The sequence below is a fragment of the Pieris napi genome, chromosome 15 (assembly GCF_905475465.1).
Source record: "Pieris napi chromosome 15, ilPieNapi1.2, whole genome shotgun sequence".
NCBI lineage: Eukaryota > Metazoa > Arthropoda > Insecta > Lepidoptera > Pieridae > Pieris > Pieris napi.
In genome coordinates, this window is record NC_062248.1 from 12,360,978 (window position 1) to 12,381,533 (window position 20,556).

The 20,556-nt window shown below is 44.7% G+C and overlaps 5 protein-coding genes across 14 annotated transcripts; 3 read left to right on the top strand and 2 right to left on the bottom strand.

Annotated features, from left to right (window-relative positions):
• Positions 1 to 1,377: 1,377 nt before the first annotated feature.
• Positions 1,378 to 3,976, top strand: LOC125056483 (tRNA:m(4)X modification enzyme TRM13 homolog). Of its 6 annotated transcripts, XM_047659596.1 has the most exons (8): positions 1,381 to 1,632; positions 1,767 to 1,933; positions 2,063 to 2,100; positions 2,172 to 2,359; positions 2,663 to 2,857; positions 2,928 to 3,314; positions 3,447 to 3,568; positions 3,672 to 3,976. In XM_047659596.1, exons 2-8 carry the CDS (start codon positions 1,793 to 1,795, stop codon positions 3,942 to 3,944), a joined length of 1,344 nt encoding a protein of 447 aa, XP_047515552.1. In that variant the 5' UTR covers positions 1,381 to 1,632; positions 1,767 to 1,792; the 3' UTR covers positions 3,945 to 3,976. The 6 variants fall into 6 exon arrangements, with proteins under 6 accessions (XP_047515556.1, XP_047515552.1, XP_047515555.1 ...); XM_047659595.1 differs by having other exon boundaries at positions 1,382 to 1,933; XM_047659597.1 differs by having other exon boundaries at positions 1,382 to 1,933; positions 3,447 to 3,591; positions 3,672 to 3,821.
• On the bottom strand, positions 3,966 to 8,741 carry LOC125056482 (ADP-ribosylation factor GTPase-activating protein 3). The gene is made up of 11 exons (XM_047659594.1): positions 8,584 to 8,741; positions 8,321 to 8,512; positions 8,109 to 8,240; positions 6,466 to 6,564; positions 5,636 to 5,764; positions 5,457 to 5,555; positions 5,239 to 5,375; positions 5,045 to 5,161; positions 4,729 to 4,960; positions 4,534 to 4,662; positions 3,966 to 4,463 (listed from the first exon to the last, which is right to left on the bottom strand). Exons 1-11 carry the CDS (start codon positions 8,656 to 8,658, stop codon positions 4,362 to 4,364), a joined length of 1,443 nt encoding a protein of 480 aa, XP_047515550.1. The 5' UTR covers positions 8,659 to 8,741; the 3' UTR covers positions 3,966 to 4,361.
• A 154-nt stretch (positions 8,742 to 8,895) lies between these two features.
• On the top strand, positions 8,896 to 14,799 carry LOC125056480 (E3 ubiquitin-protein ligase TRIM33). 2 transcript variants are annotated; one of them, XM_047659592.1, is made up of 17 exons: positions 8,896 to 9,294; positions 9,457 to 9,712; positions 9,931 to 10,047; positions 10,197 to 10,311; positions 10,394 to 10,508; positions 10,589 to 10,848; positions 10,937 to 11,244; positions 11,316 to 11,497; positions 11,602 to 11,619; positions 12,912 to 13,023; positions 13,096 to 13,212; positions 13,280 to 13,435; positions 13,503 to 13,651; positions 13,731 to 14,008; positions 14,071 to 14,239; positions 14,317 to 14,448; positions 14,522 to 14,799. In XM_047659592.1, the coding sequence occupies exons 1-17, from the start codon at positions 9,148 to 9,150 to the stop codon at positions 14,654 to 14,656; spliced, it is 2,766 nt and encodes a 921-aa protein (XP_047515548.1). In that variant the 5' UTR covers positions 8,896 to 9,147; the 3' UTR covers positions 14,657 to 14,799. The 2 variants fall into 2 exon arrangements, with proteins under 2 accessions (XP_047515548.1, XP_047515549.1); XM_047659593.1 differs by lacking the exon at positions 11,602 to 11,619.
• Positions 14,800 to 14,878: 79 nt separating this feature from the next.
• On the top strand, positions 14,879 to 17,399 carry LOC125056485 (glucosamine-6-phosphate isomerase). 4 transcript variants are annotated; one of them, XM_047659605.1, is made up of 4 exons: positions 15,576 to 15,688; positions 16,086 to 16,226; positions 16,274 to 17,055; positions 17,131 to 17,399. In XM_047659605.1, the coding sequence occupies exons 3-4, from the start codon at positions 16,288 to 16,290 to the stop codon at positions 17,197 to 17,199; spliced, it is 837 nt and encodes a 278-aa protein (XP_047515561.1). In that variant the 5' UTR covers positions 15,576 to 15,688; positions 16,086 to 16,226; positions 16,274 to 16,287; the 3' UTR covers positions 17,200 to 17,399. The 4 variants fall into 4 exon arrangements, with proteins under 4 accessions (XP_047515560.1, XP_047515558.1, XP_047515559.1 ...); XM_047659604.1 differs by lacking the exon at positions 16,086 to 16,226 and having other exon boundaries at positions 14,879 to 15,688; positions 16,271 to 17,055; positions 17,289 to 17,399; XM_047659602.1 differs by lacking the exon at positions 16,086 to 16,226 and having other exon boundaries at positions 14,880 to 15,688; positions 16,271 to 17,055.
• A 163-nt stretch (positions 17,400 to 17,562) lies between these two features.
• On the bottom strand, positions 17,563 to 19,478 carry LOC125056486 (replication factor C subunit 2). Its single transcript, XM_047659606.1, has 4 exons — positions 18,710 to 19,478; positions 18,269 to 18,490; positions 17,878 to 18,114; positions 17,563 to 17,804 (listed from the first exon to the last, which is right to left on the bottom strand). The coding sequence occupies exons 1-4, from the start codon at positions 19,076 to 19,078 to the stop codon at positions 17,598 to 17,600; spliced, it is 1,035 nt and encodes a 344-aa protein (XP_047515562.1). The 5' UTR covers positions 19,079 to 19,478; the 3' UTR covers positions 17,563 to 17,597.
• Positions 19,479 to 20,556: the final 1,078 nt, after the last annotated feature.

The window sequence follows — 20,556 nt, forward strand, 5'->3', positions numbered from 1 at the left end:
AGCTATCCTATCTTTTAAGTTAGATCAAACTACACACGGTGTGCTAATTTGATTGATATCGGTTCGGTAGTTTAGGAGTCCATAGCGGACAAACAACGTGACAGGTAATTTATATATATTAAGATAATGCAGAGATATCTAATATAGATGTTAAAGAGGCCTGAAACTTGATGTCTATGTCACCGTAAAATTGTAATTACCGTACTGCGGAGGCTTGAATAAAATGCCTGTGCTTTGGTACGCAAGGGTGAAGGGGCTGCATTTCCCGTAGCGCCGGAGCTGTCCAAAAAGTCTATTATTATTGAAGTTATACTTCTTTAGGCGCGTTATGAAAAATTTATGAGAGTGAAATTTTACAATGCGCGCGCACCTGTGACACAAAATTAGGAGTGTGATTATAGCGTGCGCGAGCGAGATAGGAATAAGACAATCTACAAGTAAAAAGAAATAGAATATGCGTGAAGTTCGTATGCCAAGAATTTTGAATGACCATAATGACATTTACTTTTTTTTTTGAGTTTTAATTATTTTTTCAAAGAAATTTAGCAATGCTTTTTCACAAAGACCTATTGTTACTTAGTTAAAAGGTTATGAAACATACCAAGTTATTAAATTGAATGATAATATAATAAAATAATAAATAATAATAATAATTGTTATTAATATTAATTAATAATTGAATAATATACTAAATATTAAATATTATTAAATTGTTTACGTTAATTATAAATTATTAATTAATTATATTTCAAAAAAATAAAGAAAGCCAAAGAAGTATTACTTCTTACGCGCGTACATAAGTACACGCAACCTTTTTTTTAAAATACTTAAACGCATTTCCGGCAGCAAAAATCACTTGGAGGTGTTCCAATCAATGTGCCCCGAGACTCCTGCATAATCAGTATCATCAGATTCGGGGGACCGATTTTAAGATCCAACCCGTTTTTACTATAAGGGAATGTAAACATAATCAGATTTTTGGTAGTAAGTGAGCACAATTTTTCATAGCTCTTTTTTGTTTAAATTCCCTCTATTGCCTATAAATATATTATCCGTTTTACTGGATGACACTCGTACAATATTCTTTACAATATATGTATCTAAAAGTAGCATTTGGGTAACAGCTGTTTATAAGATTTTGGTCCTTGTTTAAAAATTGGCTCATTTGTTGGCCTATTTGGTCACAGTACAATATATTTAGTTTTGGCATAATGACTAATTAAGTAGTAAATTGTATGCGGCTAGTTGGCAACACTAGTCAGTAGTCAGTAGTCACTAGTCACTACTTGTCGATTGTTCTGACTTGTTCGATGTCACTCAACACTCATCAGTCATGTCACTCATGACTATTGACTACTGAAGGACGTAATTTAAAAAAATTGTAAATGCTGCTAGAATTTATATAGAAATATGATGTATATACACCATAGCTTCAACTTAATTAAATATTGGGTTTAAATATTGTTACCAGGCCATAAACCTTTAAAAAAAATTGAATAAATAGTTTTTAGTTACACCATAGTTATTGTAATTTGCAGTAAATAATTATTATTTTGCGATTGTTGGCGGTGATACGTATTATGAAGTTTTGTGAGTGACACGACATACATAACCAAAAAAACTTATAAAGAAGTTAGTTATATATTATTTTATTGATTCAATTAGGCAAAAACCACAAAGAAATTTAAGGTTTCGTGGTTTCTGTCACTTATTTAGGAAAGACATAATCGACATGGGTGTTTTTTGAGGTATATCTGGCAATTCAGGTTTACGCAGACATTTCGAAATTAAAATGGCACAGGAAGTACCATCACTAAGCCCTCAGTGCAAGTTCTTTGTAGTAAGAAAGAAGCGATTTTTTCGTATGACAGTGCGCCCTGGATGGAATTACTGTGGAGAGCACCAACCTCAGATAGGCACAAAAGATGGGAAGGTAAGTAACACAACTGCAATATAGTTGTTTTAAAATATGTAATTCTCGTTATACTTGGAGTCAGTTGGCCCAAGACTTTAGTTTACAAAATATATTGAATTAATATAATAAGATACATATGTGTTACAGGATGAAAAGCGAATACCTTGTCCAAACGACAATAAACAGTAAGTTAAAACAATTACAATATTTTTTTATGCTTCAAGACATACCTTTCCTAATTACATCCCCTTTTCAGTACATGCTATGCAAACAAGCTACAAAAGCACCTCACCATATGTAATGCTCGTCAGCGAGAGGTGCCACCTTATATCAAATACAATGTTAATGCTCCGGTTGAAACTAGCCCCTTAAAACAACCACTTTCAGAAATACCATCCACTCAGATTGAGCAGATTATAAATAAAGTTAATCTGCTATTTGACAGTAAGATATCATCTATTAAGTATCTAATTATGAGTTATAATAATTGATATACATCAATTTTTTATAATGGAACAATTTTAATACAGAATGTTGAAATTTAAGAAATAAAATTATTTCAGTAAATGTATTGTCATAGCTCAAAACAAACAATATATTTTTAATGCTTCTTAGGGCTACACATTATTGATAACACAGATCTCAAGTATAGATTATGTTACTGTGGTATTTTAATAATAATTGTGGTAATTATTAAACTAAACTTAAATTATCAAGATTTAAAACAATTTATTTATATATTTGCAGCATATCTTAAAGATAAAATAGACACTATGCCTGATAGAGAAATTCATCCAGCTGTAATGGATGAATTTCTAACAGAAGGAAGAACAGAGAGTTCTTTACGTCACTTGAGACAGGCATCAAAGTTAATGCATATAATGGAAGATGAGGGCTTAGTCAAAGACCATACCTGTTATGTTGAACTTGGAGCTGGAAAAGGTAATTAATGAGTAGGTTTTTAAAATATTATGTTTAACTTAATTATAAAATAAGAAATGCTTGATTTTAGGCCATCTATCATATTTTGCGTGGCACGCTTGGTGTCCGGCCGCAAGTGGCAGTTCCATTTTGTTGGTAGAGAGAGCCTCTCTCAGACACAAGAGAGACAACAAGATCCGGAACTCGAGTGACAATTCAAATAAAGTAGTAAACATTGTCCACAAATTGAGTCCTGAATTATCTAATAAAAAGGAAATGGGCTCATTTGAAAATATTAACAATTATAGTAATAAGGATGATGATTGTAAAACAAAATCATTACAGCCAGCTAATATCAACAAAGGATCCTTCAGGTTAAGAGCAGATTTAGCTCACTTGATATTAGATCTCGTTCCAGCCGTGCAGAAAAGTGAAAGTATTGTAGGCTTTGCTAAACATTTATGTGGAGTAGCTACGGGTGAGTATTTATTGGAATGATTACCTCAGAGTTCCCAGTAAACAATAGATATACAATACTACTGCTAATAATAATTGTAATCGATCATCTTTAACTATGTCGTCATAATTGGATACATTATTGTGTTGTTAGATTTCTCGTTGCGCTGTCTCGCATCGGCCAATACGCTTCCGAAAACTCGTGGCATGCTCATAGCCACTTGCTGCCACCACCGGTGCAGCTCAAATGGATATGTGGCTCACAAACATCTGACGGTGAGAGCGGTGGCTAGGGCAATGTAAAAGCTTTGAGAAGAGTGTAATTAATTACCTACCAAAGTTGGAAATGTTTTTTTTGAGTAAAATTATCGCATTTCAGGAACTGGGAATAGACAAAAGAGAGTTTAACATAATGCTAGGAATCGTCTCGTGGGCCACTTGCGGGGACGGGCGCAGCCGGGACAAAAGGGACTCCGGCCAGAGAGACCTCTCTCGGCAGCGGAGGGAAGAGGTCGGGCGTCGAGCCAAGGCCGTCCTCGACTGGGGCCGGGTGCTCTACCTCAAAGAGTGCGGTTTCGACGCTCGACTGACGTACTTTATCCCCGACTCGGTCTCACCGGAAAACCTTTGTATAGTAGCTAAAAAGAATTGAGTTTTTTAAAATATACAATAATTTATTGCAAATATATTTTTATTAATCCATCGAATCGTCCATAGCGGTTCACCAGAATTCACCGAGTACCAAACAAATATCTAAAACGCTCGGAGCATACAATATTACATGAGAGACATCGATAGACCTCTCGTCAGTATCGCTGCGAGCCAAGTAGACCGTCGATTGAGGCTTTTGTTTATTTAATTTCTAATCTTGAATATATACAATGTTACGTTACGATTCATATTCTCAGTCGGAGGAATGTTTTCAGCGCGTCGCTTACAATATTTCACTTACAAATGTACAATAATACGCAAAATGTTGTAGAATAAATATAAAGTTAATAAATGTCGTCGTTCCTTCCGATCGCTTTGATATTTTGGAGACATTGAAATGACGAAACGCAGCAGTCCATCAGTAGCCGTACTTCTCCTGGATGGACGACACCACGCCGTTGGCCAGCGACGAGAGGCGCCCGGCCACGCGGGTCACGCCCATGCGCACCGACTCGCGGACCTGCCGACATCCGGCGACTTTAGCGGGCAACCGACCGGGGCCGCGGCGGACGGACCCGGAGGATACTCACGTCGTCGAGGTCCGGCGCGGAGACCGCGAAGGCGGGCTGGCGAGGGGCGGCGCCGCCGAACAGCTCGGCCGACGAGATGTGCGAGCTGCCCGAGAACCGCGACAGCGCCGACTCCTCGCCGCGGGACTCCTGCGCATTATCGAGGTTCAGACTCCCCGGCTCCGCTCTCGAGCGAAACTCGGCGTCGCCGCTCACCTGATCGCCGAAGAACTGCGCCGAGCTGATGGACTTGGCCGAGCCGAACTTCTTGACGGCGGAGTCGTCGTCGTCGTCGCGTGCTCGGGACCGAGGGGCGCGGCGGGGCTGCGCGGGCGCCGGGCGGGGCTCGGAGCTCGGCGAGGGGCGCGAGAACCGCCCGGGCTCCGGGACGATCTGCCAATCGGTCTCGCCGCCGCCGAGGTCCCCGCCTCGACCGAACGGCTCGTTTCTGCACATTTTTCGACGTCAGGGACTCCTTTAGGCGTTTAAGCGCCTTCGTCTGCGGAGAAATCGCGCGACGAGGCGGCCGTACCTGATCATGGTGAAGGCGGCGGCGAAGTCGTCCGCGTCGGGCGCGTCGGCGGCGGAGGACGCGTCCTCCTGCTCGATGCTCTGCATGGCGTGCGTCGCGCTGTGCGAGACTCCGCCCCTGCGACGATCGAATGTTAAAGTTTACCTTGCTTTTGTTTTAAACGGGGCCGAACGAAAGAAGGGCATTCGAAATACCGGTCTCGGGCCGCAGTGTTGGCCATGCCGAGTCTGTCGGCGTTCTGCCGGGCCCGGTCGGGGCGGTACTGCAGACGCAGAGCGGCCACCTCCTCGGCGACCGCCTCGGCCGTGGGCTGGGTCCGGGCGGCCGGCGCCTGCAACGCGTCACGTGACGTACTCATTAACTATTAACTTTTCGCTCGTCCCCATCACCCGTAGCGTCGCAATAGACCGACCTCCATCCTCAGCTTTTCGGCCATCATCGCCTCTCGCTCGATGTCGTCGAAGTTGGCGGCCACCTTGGTCGCCCCGAGACCTCCTTTGCGAGCCCCTAGCTGAGGATTCAAAGTTTTCTAATTATTCCCCGCACCGTAATAATAATAAAGGAATAATCGATCGCTCCTGCGGTACCGACCGTCCTCCTCGCCGTCTGTCTCGGTGGGGCTCCGCTGGTCGGCGGCGCGTCCTCGGAGTCTTTCGCGCCCCAGAGCCGAGCTTCTTCGCTGAAATTGTTGTTCACCGGAGTCACCGCCGCGGGGTAGGCCTGGGCGGATGATATGAGAGATATTCGGTAAATAGTGGATTGGATATTGGATATAATAATAAAGAAGCAATCAATTCTCATTTGTTTTTTTGTCCGTTGTGTGTCCAGAGTTGCGACGGCTGCCATTCGAGAATCTCATATCCTATTAGGATATTAGAGGAATATCTCATGAAGTAGAAGATGATGCAGTAGTGAAGTTTTTTAAAATAAGAATATTAGCTCTAGACGCCGATGACGACGAAGGTGACTAAATAAGTAAATAATATATTATTTACTCATTTTGATTTTTTCAATCTATAAACTTAAGCTAACTACTTAATGACAAATGACCAAATCTATAAACAGCACAGCATTGCTTCAAACACTTTGGTCCTACACCTGAAGATCATAGAACGGTTAAAGCAGAATGAAATAATGAAGAAACTTTGGAAGTGTACACAAACAAGAAAATTCTAGGTTCTAGTTATTTCATCAAGACACAATAAAAAATTCTTAACATTTAGAAGTAAAAGCATTAACCGGTTACATGCTATTTATTATTATTAACGATTTATTGTTGATTAATTATCATGAAAAATAAGAAAACTCCTCACAAACACACATTAATAGCATCAACTGAAAAATATGCAATGTTGATTAAAATGTATTTGTTAGAAGTCCCCACCACCAGCGGAGTGGTGTGGCGGGGACGGGGCGAATACCTCTGAGTCAATGTTAGTGCCATCAGTATGTTCTGCAAACCAGTCTACCTCCTTCGTTGCCTTGTTTTCTTTCTCAGCTGTTGCAGGTTCCAAATGTAGCTAGTAAAGAAAAAAAAATATTATTTATTATTATTAGGCATAGATTGTGGAGATTAAATTTTTAGATAATAATTAAGTTTTAGTAACTTTTGAACTAGATATCAATATCGGTATATAGAAAGTAGAGTTAGTGACACTATTTTACACCTCGAGATCGCAGTAGCAAAGTATGAAGAACGAAGGCGAGTCTTCGGCGCCCTAACCGAACCAACTGACTAAGGGGAGATTCCCTCTCTTGCTCAGGCTGTCCCACGTATTCTGGGGGGGACAAAGTTTTGCTAAACAAAGATACACTCACAGAAGGGGGAACGGAAAGATACACTCACGGAAGTAAGAGGGTGGGAACCCAGGCCCTCTTACCAGTTAATGCTACTGGTCCTAATATGAAGGATAAAAAGCTTGTTCAGCAAGCCTTTCATCCCAGCTTATTTCTGACTCGACCAAGAAGCTCATCTCTGGAGTTCAGTAGCTGATGTTAACAGCCCGACAGCTCTATTGAATAGAGTGCAGACAAATTCTAAAGACATTTACACAGACAAACAGAATCCTCCTAACTGGCAGAGAGCACCGACGCATACAAGGGTCTCTACTGGCTAATGGGACGAAATTCAAAACTATCCATTGACAATAAGTTGCTTCTATACAAAACCATTCTCAAACCCATATGGACGTATGGAATACAGCTTTGGGGATCTGCTAGTGCCTCAAATATAAAAATAATACAAAGAGCTCAAAATTACATAATCAAGCAAAATATATCAAATACCCCATGGTTTATCAAAACAACAGAAGTCCATGAATGAGGAAATAATCACACATGGGTATAACTACAAACTAAGACTTCAAAAGCACCCCGATCAGTTAGCAGGACAGCTAACTATACCAGAAACTACTCGACGACTAAAAAAGCGGCGAGACATTTTTGACCAGGACAACCCAACAGACTGAGTTTAAATAACAATAGGCATTACAAAAAAAAATTGACACTATTTATAACTCGAGAGGTAGGTAAGAACCAGGAGATGGCCATAGACACACAAAACGCAATTGACAATAAAAAGTTTTGAAGTTAATCAGTTCATGTGTTTATTTGAGTTTCTATTAGCTTATCGTGCCAATATTATCATAAACAATGCCACACCTAGACGATTGAATCCCGACCAAGCCGGAAAGCAATAAATGGGTGGACCAATATTGATGAGTTTTTAAGACAATGTTTGTTTATTGTTTTTTAAGTTTAAAATTTTGTATTTAAGACACCAGTGTATTAGTTAGTAACAGGACATTGTCTGTCGGGTCCACTAGTAATATGAAATTGCAGACAATAACAACTGGTCACAAATAAAAATTTGATTAGAAATCACATGTTCTTTTTCATGATGTTGACAGCATTGTTAGATCCTTTTAGAAGTAAGTATATAAATTTTTTACAATAAATAAAATGATGCATAGCTCATAAGCTTGACATTAGTACACATAACCACCTTAATTCTCTTCCCATAGATTGATTTATTTATTATGAATAAGGGTATTTATTAACTTACTTTAGTACCATATGTTTTCATAGCCTGTTCAGACATCGTATTAAGTTTGTCTTTGTACATTTGTGCAACTCTTGAATTGTACTTTTGACGTGCATCGTCGGTTACTAGCCCATGTGTACGGAAAAACTGAGTCTACAAAATACAGAATGTAATAACATAGAAACATAATAGCAGTAATACAGGAAGAATACATAAAACGACTGGATAAGTACCGCATTCACGTTTCCACCCAGCTGCATATTTCTTAATTGCTTCCATGTCCAGTTGGTGTCAAGCTGGGTGGACCGTACGAAGGTTATGTGCACTCCAAGACTCCGGTGCACCGCTGAGCAGTCTAGGCAGATGAAAACTCCGTACGTCACCGACGACCACGTAGGGTTCTTTGCATTGCAGTCGAAACATATCTGTAAATGATATTAATTATAAAAATTCAATGGTAATCAAACCGAAATTTTTTTTTAAATGTTTGACTTACTTTATTGGCTGAAACAGATCGTAGTCTCTGAAAAATAGCTTCAATATCGCTTTTACTAGGAGTTCCGTCAGCCATTTTAATATTTTGATTTTTGACTTTATAACAGATCAAGTAGGACTTGGTACAGTTTGGTAGTTCATATTTGACGGAAGTTGACGTATTTGGCATTTTGAGAACGTGTTAGCACCGTTTCATAAAGCCCATAGATACAGCAATAATCGTTTGTGGTCCACAGAGTTAAAAAGTCAAACGTCCTCATATTACTTACTTATCTGTGGTTTGGGTTTATGCATCTTCTACACAAATCCAGTAAAAAAGTAAAAACTAAAAGTATATATGAAAGATGTCTTTAAACTTCAAAGACTACAATTGAACAATTCTGAATTCATGTCTTCATGAGCATTGAGTAGTGTGGAGCGTATAGTAAATTAAATGAAAACAAAAAGGATTCAATTTTTTTGCGCTTATGTGGTAAAACATAATCGCTGTATAAGTGCTCGTAACTTTTCTAAATGACATAAAATGAGAATAGAAGTGATACTGATTTAGTGCAAGTTCAGTTTAATGGAGAGTTCAAGTCTGTTCCCGGGTGGCAGCGATTGTGGTGAGGAGATTGAGAGAGCACTTATGGACCTAGGACCCCTGCTCGGTGTTACTATCAAAGAGGAAGTACTTGAGGAACTCACCAATAACTCGTCCTCTCGTCCTAATGTAAGAACTAATTAACTTATTTATGTTAAACTATAATAAATTAGTATATCTATTAAACAATTTTTTTGCCAATATGTACCAATACATACATTACAATCCTTTGAAAAACTAGGTTTTTAAAAAATATCTGTTTACATCCATAAAATTATCTAAATATTGCAGGTGAGTTGCCAAGATGGTGCTGGTACCAGTGGTGGTGCAGATGCATTGGGCAAAGGTGATGGTGGGGAGGGGGCTGATTCACTTGTGTCACCGGCAGTACGAACAAGCTTTCTCACTATCAAGTGTGTCTTTTGCCAAGCTGTGCTGGCACAAACAGAAGGCATACCTAAATTAATGGAATGTCTTCATTCAGCGTGTGAGCCATGTATTAAAGCTAAAGTGGAAGAGAAACTGTCTGGTAGCAGAGACTTTTTAGGTACAATACAAATAAATACAATTACAATTCAAATTAAATTATATCATAGTTAGGTACATATAATAATAAAGGTTTTCTAAAAATTTATCTATTTCCAAGAGTTTTTCTGTTAAGTAAATGCTTTTGAATTAATGATTTGTTTTTTGTTTAAAGTTTATAGTTCTTTTTCTGTTAACAATACTATAGAATTGCAGTTTTATACATGTTTTCTTCATTAGGAGCGGGCCGTGTCACCATCCAGTGTGCAGTTTGCAGGCTCCAGTGTCAACCCAATAATATGATCGACCAGAGATTTGTTCTCGAGAAGGTTTCTGTCGAACATGCAGGCAACACCGGTACTACTAATCTTATTATCAACTGTTTGTGCTAACACAAATAGTCGCGCAATCAATAAAAGTTCTAACAAATTAGTAAAAACCAAAACAATGGATAAAATTTTAACCTCATAGAGATTATCAGACATATGCGTTTGGATTTCCTCTAGGAGCCGGAGGGAGCGAACAACAGTGCAACAGCTGTGAGGACACAGAACCCGCCACCAGCTATTGCGTGGACTGTGCTGAGTTCATCTGTGACAATTGTGTGCAGGCACATCAAAGGTCATTAATTTATAAGAACTTTAGCGTCCTTTATCTTAATCTGTGACATTATTATATTAAGTATAATAAAACATTTACCCAGGCTCAAGATAACAAAGGACCACACGATAAAGAGCAAAGACGAGGCCGTGACGGAGCTGCAGGCGGCGCAGGGCTCGCGATCCGACCGAGACATGTACTGCCGGGACCATCCTCAGGTACGTAACGCGGCGGACCGAAGTCCCATCGCCCCGAGCGAGCCTCGTTCCGGTCGACTGAAAGACTCGCTCCCTGACAGGAAAAACTCGGCCTGTTCTGCGAGACGTGCGACCGCCTGACGTGCCGCGACTGCCAGCTGCAGCACCACCGCGACCACAAGTACCAGTTCAGCACCGAGATGGCCGCGCAGGCGCGGGTCGCCATCGCCGCGCTGGTCTCCGAGGTCAGCTACAAGCGCGTGCTGCTCGGGTCCGCCATGAAGGTCATCCGCGACCGCCGGCAGCTCATCGCCGACAAGAAGAAGGCGCTCGTTCACGAGATCACGCAGACCGTCGTCAAGTAAGTGCCGCTTCGCCCCGACCCCCGACCCCCGACCCCCGACGCCCGACCCGAGCGGGCCGGCTGAAGCCCGACTGGCGTGTCGCAGGTTGACCAACGCCATCAACACGCGCGGCAAGCAGCTGGTGCTGAGGCTCAACGAGGTCTGCGACGGCAAGCAGCGCACGCTGGGCGAGAAGCAGGCCGCGCTCGAGCAGCTCGCCGCCATCACCGACCACTGCCTGAGCTTCGTCGGCGCCGCGCTCGAGCAGGGCAGCGACACGGCCGTGCTGCACGGCAAGCGCACGGTGTGCCAGCACCTGCAGCGCATCAAGAGCCGCCGGGCCGACATCCCCAACCCCGAGATCCCCGTGCGCATCACGCTGCAGCTGGACAAGCTACCCGAGCTCGTCAGGGGTGAGTCCGCCCGCGAGTCTTCGCCGCGGCCCCCCGAGGGGCTCGACACTATTCGGGCGTTCGTGTTCCAGTGTTGTCGACGATCGGCGCCATCGTCGTGGACGGCAAGGTGGACGGCGGCGGCGCCGGCTCCGGGGCTCCGGCGGCGCCTTCGGCTCCCCCGCCGCCCGCGACCGTCTCCGGGGCGGGCGGGACTTACCAGGCCGCGCCCCACTCCGCGGTCTTGGCGCTGCAGCAAGTCGCCATGCATCAGGTGAGCGTTTATTATAATATGATATATATTTATGATTATTGTTCTAAAACCTTATAAGCGCTTATAATGTTGGCGATAATGGTGCGTTTTCTTTCATGTCTCAGACGATGGCTCGGTATCAGGTAGGTCCCGATCGGGGATTTGGGAATGTAAACGTCATTAGTGCGATTTGAGAAAACTAGTTTTATGGTACTCGAGATATACAGATATTACTTATAACTCACAAATTTAATAAAAATTACGCCGATTTGGATTTCGATTCTACGGAAGCCTTGCTGAGTTTTGAGGAGGGCGATTAATTAATATTAATTTTGTTTTAAACGTCCACCGTGTACCGTTCGTGTGTTTCTTTATTTCTGAAGTTATTACTCTGTCTGAAGTCAGGTGAGTTTGCAGGAGCGATGATAATAGTGTAATAAATGAACTTCAAAATGCCCCAATACGTAATGTCTGTAAATGAATGTAAGTTGGTCGGTTGAAAGTAAAAAATGGCTTTAAATGCCTTAAAATGAACTTACTTTTACTAAAAAGAAACTACCGGTTCTATATTAGAGGGGTCTAAATATACTATAAACGTAGTACTACTTCTCTGGGTCGATGCGATAATGCAAATTTTATTGTACGTAAGAAAGAACGACTTTGTCCGAAATAAAGGCTATTTTATTTCAAAAGGCACACTAACGAAACACATACAAACACTTACAGAGAACACATGACATAAAAAACAAGATACATGCATGTGCAATTTACAAATATAAAAAAAAAACAAATAATTTTCTACTTTGCAATTATCACTATTGGGCACGGATCAACAGTGGCTGCAGCATCTTACGCTTGAAGACATGGAGATTGTCATTAAATGGATCTGTTTCGCAAGTACTCAGAGCGTTGTTTAAAGTCGATAGAGATCTGTGTAGAGGAGCATTACGACCGACGTTGGTCCTCACTGCCCGAACGTAAAAAAGGATTGATTCCTCTTTAAGAGGAAGTTCACTTGACTTAAAACATTAGGTAAATCTACCAAGTTATTTAAAATTTTGTAAACAAATGTCGATGAGGCGGCGTCTATCGCGGAGTGATCGCAAGTGAAAGAAAGCTTGTCTTTTTTCATACTCGCATTTATAGCTAACATTATTATTTGTATATATATTGAATATATAGAATATTGAGGGTTCCAAACAACACTACCATATTCCAAAATGCTACGGACCAGAGATTTGAAAAGTATGACTTTAGGCTTTACATTATTAAAATACTTAATCGAACATTCTAGAAGCTTTATTGACTCCTAAATCCCTAATTTCATGGACCTGGAGTAGAAGTACTCCGGCGATAGTGTAGTTATTATGCTTTCTCCGAATTAGAGGCTATTTAATTAACGTGATAGTGACGAGGAAGTGCGCTCGTGTTCCAGTCGTACGTGGCCGCGGGAGGCGCCTACGGCCTGCCCCTGGCGCGCCCGAGGCCCCACACGCCGCTCAGGCATCCGCACGTCACCTCCACTACGCACCCCCATCACTTGCACGGTACGTCCGGCTCGGAGACTTCCGATTCTGGCGGCAGCCTAACGTTCAAAAGCGCTCTTCGCTCCGACGCAGGTATGAACGAGTTGAACCTGCGCGGCCTGCTCAACGCGTCGGGGCGCGGCGCGACGGCGGCGGCGGCGGGCGGAGCGGCGAGCGGCCGAGCCCTTCACGCCCCCCAGGCCTACCACAGTGAGTACGCTCCCGATCCGACCTCGGGCGCCTCGACGGCTCGAGTGACGATACGACGCTTGTGCAGTGATGAACGCGTACGGCAACGTGGCGTTCGCGAGCGGAGGGCGCCGCGGCGGCGGGCCCCGGACCCCTTCGCCGGCGCCCCCCGCGCCCCCCTTCGCCGCGCTCACGCCGCCCGCCGGCGCCAAGTGGCACATCCCGCAGCACGGCCCCGGCTCGGGTAACTAGCGTTTATTTAAAATGTATTTCGAGTCGTGGAATGTCGTAAGAAGTGAGAACGATTGCAGCGTCCGGCGAAGGGGCGACCGGCCCGGGGCTCCCGCCGCCCGCGTCGGGGCCCGAGTTCAAGATCACTCTCGGCCCGCGCCTCGCCACGCCCGCGCGCACGTCTCTCGTCACCTCCACCAACCCCAAGACGCCCAGTCCCAGCCTCAACGTGAGTGGAAACTATTATCTCGTGTGAGACGTTTCTCCGTACGGAGACGACGATGACTAATCCGAGGCGCGGTCCCCAGGGCGGAGCGTCCTCCGAGCTGGACAAGGTGTGCGCCGAGTCCGTGCAAGACTTGATGGCGACGATCGCCAAGCTGGACTCCAACGGCGTGCAGGTGGTGGCCGAGGGCGCGGGAAGGTCGCCGGACCCCGTCCACTCGTCGACGGACGCCAGGCCCCCGGACCCCAACGACGACTGGTGCGCCGTCTGCATGGACGGCGGCGAGCTCATGTGCTGCGACCGCTGCCCCAAAGTCTTCCACCAGTACTGCCACATCCCGGCCGTCGAGAAGCTACCCGAGTGAGTGCCGCTCCGCCCGCGTCTCCGCCGTTCGTTCGTTCGACTCAAGGCTCCGTTCGCAGGGAGACCGAGTCGTGGCAGTGCCTGCTGTGCGTCAACTTCGCGGCGCTGCCCGAGGAGGGCCCGACGCCGCCCGGCGAGCTGAGCGGCCGGCGCAGGCGCATCGTCGAGAGGATCACGCTGGAGCTGTACTGCCAGGTCGACCAGTCGATCCCGTTCCGGGAGCCGCAGGTTCGCTTCGTTTTCGACCGAGTCGTCGGTTCCGCTCTTTGTCGAAATCGGTAATAACGAAAGGTCGTGCGTCGCAGGGAGGGAGCGCCATGTGCCTGGACGTGATCCGGATGAAGCTGCAGCCCCGGGCCGAGAACCGCTACACGCACGAGGCGCAGTTCGTGGCCGACGTGCGGCTGCTCTTCCGGAACGTCTACCGCCGCAACCCCGTACGTACCCGCCGCCTCCGCTCCGGCCCCGCCCGGCCTCGCCTCGTCCCTTGTAACTCGGCCTTCGTCGCAGGTGGAGTCGCAGCCGTACAGGGACGCCAAGAGTCTGGAGGAGTTCTTCGACGCGCAGCTGGTCAAGTGGCTGCCCGAATACGCCTTCTGGAGCGGCGAGGGCGAACCGCCGGCGAAACGCGCGCGCTGCGCCTGACCCGAGGCTCGGGGGGGCTCCCGCGACGTCCCCCGAGGGCCCGCCCGCTTCGAGCCCCCGGGGGCTCTCGGGTCTCTCTCGCGGCCGGCACCCGCGCCTCCCTCGCTTCATCTTCAAAACGCCGGACGTCCCTGGCCGCCCTGGCCGCAGTGATCCGGCGTCGCTCGTTCCTCCCTTTGATAGTAATCGTCTGCGGTAGAACAAAGTTTTACTATTTATGAAGTATTTTTGTAATCACGTGACCGTCACCACACAATGTAAACATTTGCGCCAAGTGAGTGACCTCGTATTGTCGAGTTACTCCATCTCTCTATCGTCTATTAACTCGTTTAATAAATATACGTTAGTTTTGACCCAGACGATCGTCTGCAGGCTCTGAATAGTGTTAGAGATCGTAGTGATAATGTTATATTAAATAGCATAGCTAGTAATTACAAACTATATTCACTAGTTAAGAATGTCCAGCACAATTAACTTTATTAAAGCTGAATTTTATATGTTTTCAATAATTTTAACGATAGGCTTATTACACACGATGAAGTTTTGATTTTTCTACGCTCCCTCGTGCAGTTTAGAAAAATCTGTACACAATTTATCTTAATTATTATTTTTAAATCTCCTCTCGTCCGGTGCGGTATTGTACTATATTAGAACAGTAAATTCCATCCGCCTGCGTCGTGACAACGTTAATTATTAAGTACCTATTATTTAAATAAAACATTACAAAATAATATTTTCTTGTTGATTTTAAATCGTGTTTTACAATGTGCAAAATGTTTAAATTTCGCGCCCAAACTGCAATTATTGGCAACTGACAATTGACAGCTCAATCTGTGACTTCCATGTCGACCGACTTTAATTACGTACCGAGCGCTGTCACTCGTTTTGTTAGTTTATTAATTTCACTGATAGACGTTAAAGTAAACAAACAAAAATATACATTCAGTGTGCGACTGTGGTCAGCGGCGAGAGCGCGTCGGCCGCAGCTTTCGTTATTCACAGATCCTTTCGGAACGAGAGCAGTTTTTAAAGGTTAGTGACCTGTCGTGGCAAAAGTCTTTTTAACCTTATTTGTATGAGTTCCATCTAGGTATATTTTAAAGATTTCCATTTTCAAGGTCAAAATGAAAGAAACGATTTAAAAGTTTTTTTATTGTCTAAAAACCGGAAACATTAAATATTGCTTAGAAAATAACTCACTTAAATTTAGTGAACTGGTGTAAAATGCTAATCGAATTCTTATTAATAATAGTTACTGATAATTGAGAAACTAATAAAGTTCGTTGCAAACGTTTAGGTCGATGACACGTATATCTGCACTCGACTGACTCGCGAGGTCAGAGAAACTGATAAAGTATATTATTCTAAGTATTATTGGTAAGATAACATAATGAAATTGAAGCCAAATAATATTATAAAGTCATTAAAGGCCTTCGAGTTGTACAAGTACACGGGCGCTAGTCAAAGCTTTGCCTGGTGTACGGCACCGGTGACCCGAGCCGGAGCTTTCCTAGCTCAGCGTGCAATGAGGAAATACCACATGGACCAAGTTTTTTAACAACTTTATTTAAAAAGTATACGAATGCACGTTTTATAATATTATATTAATTTCAGAGTCAGTTTACATCGAAATGCGCCTGATAATCTTAGAGGACGCGTCGGTGGTGGCGGATTGGGCGGCACGGTTCGTGATGCAGCGCATCAAGGAATTCGCTCCCGGCCCGGGACGGCGCTTCGTGCTGGGGCTGCCCACGGGCGGCACTCCCCTCGGGATGTACCGACGCCTGATCGACTTCTATCGCGAAGGCCGTCTCTCCTTCGAGCACGTGACCACCTTCAACATGGACGAGTACGTGGGGCTGCCGCGCGACCACCCCGAATCCTACCACCACTACATGTACAACGAGTTCTTCAAGCACGTGGACATAGCGCCGGAGCACGCGCACGTGCTGGACGGCAACGCGTCCGACTTGGCGGCCGAGTGCGCGCGCTTCGAGCGCCTCATCAAAGAGGCGGGCGGCGTGCACCTGTTCGTGGGCGGCATCGGGCCCGACGGGCACATCGCCTTCAACGAGCCCGGCTCCTCTCTCGTGTCGCGCACGCGCGTCAAGACGCTCGCCTACGACACGCTCGAGGCCAACAAGCGCTTCTTCGACAACGACATCTCCAAGGTGCCCTCGAAGGCGCTCACGGTGGGCGTCGGCACGGTGATGGACGCGAAGGAGGTGATGATCCTGATCACGGGCGCTCACAAGGCGCCGGCGCTGTCCAAGGCCATCGAGGAGGGCGTCAACCACATGTGGACCGTGTCCGCCTTCCAGCAGCACCCGCAGGCGCTCTTCGTGTGCGACGAGGACGCCACGCTCGAGCTGCGCGTCAAGACGGTCAAGTATTTCAAGGTAATTTCCATCCCTTTCGATCCGACGAGGGCTCTCGGGAGTAAGCGAGGTGACGGGTGTGTGTGTGTGTGGCAGGCGCTGAGCGAGGAGCACCAGAAGATGATCGAAGAGGTGCCGGTGGAGGCGCAGCAGGTCATCCATTGACGCCGTCACTCCCTTCGCGCCGCGCTCCGGACGACCTTTAAGTTTATCCTTTATCATCACTGCGAGGTAACGGTGGCCTGTGGTTGCAGAGTCTGATGGCGGAGCACAACAAGCTGATCGCGGGCACGCGGTGACCTGCGCCGGCGCAACTCTACGCTCGTCATACTTTTTATATTTTTGCATAAATGTATTTTTACGTATGCGTGGTTTTTTTTGTCGAGACCTTTTATTATTTCACTCGCCGTGCCCGAGACTTCGCTCGGAGGAAATTGGGTAAAGATGAAGCCCTCCTAGTATGAACGATCCAAACTTATCTTTTCACCGTACGGAGGGAGAGGGGCACAAAAGAAAATAACAAAAAGCTGAAGGTTGTAATCTTTACTCTTTCGGTTAGAATTTCAAGAGCCGTGGCACATGCGCGCGAGCAGGGCGGCCAGCTGCAGCGGCGAGGAGAGGCCGTCGGCCACGCGCATGTGCGTCAGCCCTATCTCGCGGATCAGCGTCAGCTTGGCGTCGTCGGGCGCGTCCAACGTCTTGGCTACTCTGAAAATGTTACCGACGATGTCTTCCGCGGCGTAGCCCAGTTTCACCAGCTTCGCTATCACCTGCGAAGCGTTATTTGGCATTTACCGACGACAGGTTCCGTTTAGGGAGAAGTGTGGAGGGGCGAGGACTGACCTTGTAGGCCTCGTGTATGTCCCGCTTGAGGCAGGATTCGAGCATATTGCGGATGAGCATCGGGTGCGGCTCATCGCACACCTTGAACACGTGATCGGGGCTGACGTGGCCGAAGCCCTGCGCCGTGGACTGCAGGTTGTTGAGTGCGGCTCTCAGGTCTCCCTGCGCCGTGAACACCACGGCCGACACCCCTTCCTCGGTGTACGAGAGACCTTCTTTCCCGCACACCTCTACCACCTTGACATTCATTATCCAAAAATGATTACTTACTATGTTACTGATAAATAAGTTAAAAATAATATTCTTACTAATGATGCATTAATCACGATGATGCTGAAGAAACTTACAAATATAAAAATCTGTAAAATTATGTTTAGTCATCAGTCAGTACCTTGGCTAATATCTGTGAGTCAGTGAGCCTAGAGTAACGAAGCACAGCACAACGCGATTGTATAGGTTCGATAATTTTCTCACTGTTGTTAGCGGCAAGAGCGAACCGTGTGGTGCTCGAGTAAAGCTCCATTGTCCGTCGCAGAGCCTGCTGGGCTCCATCAGTCATGCTGTCTGCCTCATCCAGTATCACTATCTTGTGTCGTCCAGGGGGAAGTGTCACCTAATTAAAAATAAGTAAATTATTGTATGAAATAACACTTAATTGACATACAATTTTTAACACAACCTGGAAAGTAGCCGTTTATAGAGATAAAAAATTTAGTCTAATAAAAGTATCCTTCATATTTAATAAATGAAAACTTTAATTACAAATTACTATTTATTATCTTCAGAACTACTTAGAGTACTTCCCCAGTTAAAGCTATGCTGTATATTGTACCTTTTGTTGTGCAAACATCTTTATTTTATTTCTAACTACATCAATTCCGCGGTCGTTTGATGCGTTGAGCTCGAGCACGGCGTCTTTGAAAGCCACTCCGAGCAGAGCTCGTGCCAAGCATAGAATAGTTGTCGTTTTGCCTACACCTGGCGGACCGGCTATTATAATGTTAGGAGCGTTGCCCGCCTTTGCAAACACAGCCAGCCGTGACACGGTATCTTCATTCCCAACTATGTCTGAAAATTTCTGAGGACGATACTTTTCTATCCACGGCAACTGTGCGGTTTTCAACGAGACTGATGCAGCAGTCTTTGAAGTCGCAGGTTCAACTTCGTCCACCTCCATTATAGTTACATCGTCGCCACTCATAATACAATCTTTACCACGTTTTAATTTTAAGAAAGTAGATTTAATAGGAAAGCAATTTTTAATATTATTATTAAACGTTGGTTATTAAGTGCAAAGAGACACCGAAGGCAGAAATTTTAAAAATAGAAAAACGCGCGAGTTTTTTCTTTTGACATTAATTAATAATCAAAGGCACAAATGGTTAGACAGTAGAAACCCACAATATATCATAGAAACAAATATTTCTACACATAAAACTATTAATCTGTAAGGCTTTATTCAGATAAACAGTACTTTGGATTAAAATTATAAAAATCTATCATTATTGAATATTCAATATTCGTAAAATCTACAACACAATCACATCACAGATGATTTTTTTTCTTTTTAATAGTTTTATGGCCTGGTAACGAGACCTTTAAGCCAACATCACAGATGACAGAATCAACCATAAACTAGGGAATAGGGAGCCCGAGCCCCGATGTTCACTACACTGATCAGTGTTGCCAACGACACCGGGACTGATATCGCCATTATTCACAGCATAAGTAGCTTAATATAGCCGAATTTCAGGATAGTGTAGCCTAAAAAGGAGCCGAAATATAAAAATAAAATAAAATTGTAGTGTACCTATATTTAATTTTAACTTTATTTATACTTAATCCAGAACTCCCGGAACAAATATCTGTCGCACAAACATATTTTGTTCCGAGGCGGGAATCAAACCCGCAACCGCCACCGCCACCGAAAGAGTTCCTAGAGATTTCCTGCTTGCCTGACTGGAGGACAGGGCCCTCTTAAACGGTAAAAAACATAAGTTCTTAAACATACTTTTAAATGCTGGTATTTTTTCCCATTCTTTGCGATAATACTTCACATATTTGCCGTGTTTTACCATGCTTTTTTCACAGAAATGATGGCTTTGAAATTACTTGTTACACGCACTGGTTATGTTGAAGTTGAAGAACAAATTGACAAAGCGAACGAAACGAAAGGCACAAAACATTTTCTCGAATTTAGTCAGTATAATATAGATAATTGCAGTAGTCACTAACAACAACATAGGTAGGTACATTGCACAGTACTACCTCCTAAATTTGGTTTCATAATTTCTAAGAAAAATTCTGGGTATTCCCCTACTGGAAACTTACTACTTTAATATCTCATACAGATCTTAGAGTGACTATGATTTTTAATAAAAGTAGTTCATTTGCGATTCATGACATGTCCTTGAAGTAGCCTAATAGGCGACCAATCGCCTTTCAAATATTTTTATCGCCAATTCTAGTAGCCTAAATGGCGATAAATGTGTGCAGTGCGGCCACAGGCGCAATTACTTCGAGCTATAGGGTGCCACACGGGCGTTGCAGTGTGGCAATATATTTTACAGCTCCCCGCCTCGTCCCGCAGGTCACAAGTCCGGCGCGCTTGCGGCGCAACGCATTGTGTGACATGGTAATGATGGTATAGTAATTTGTATGTAGGATGACGTTGTTTCA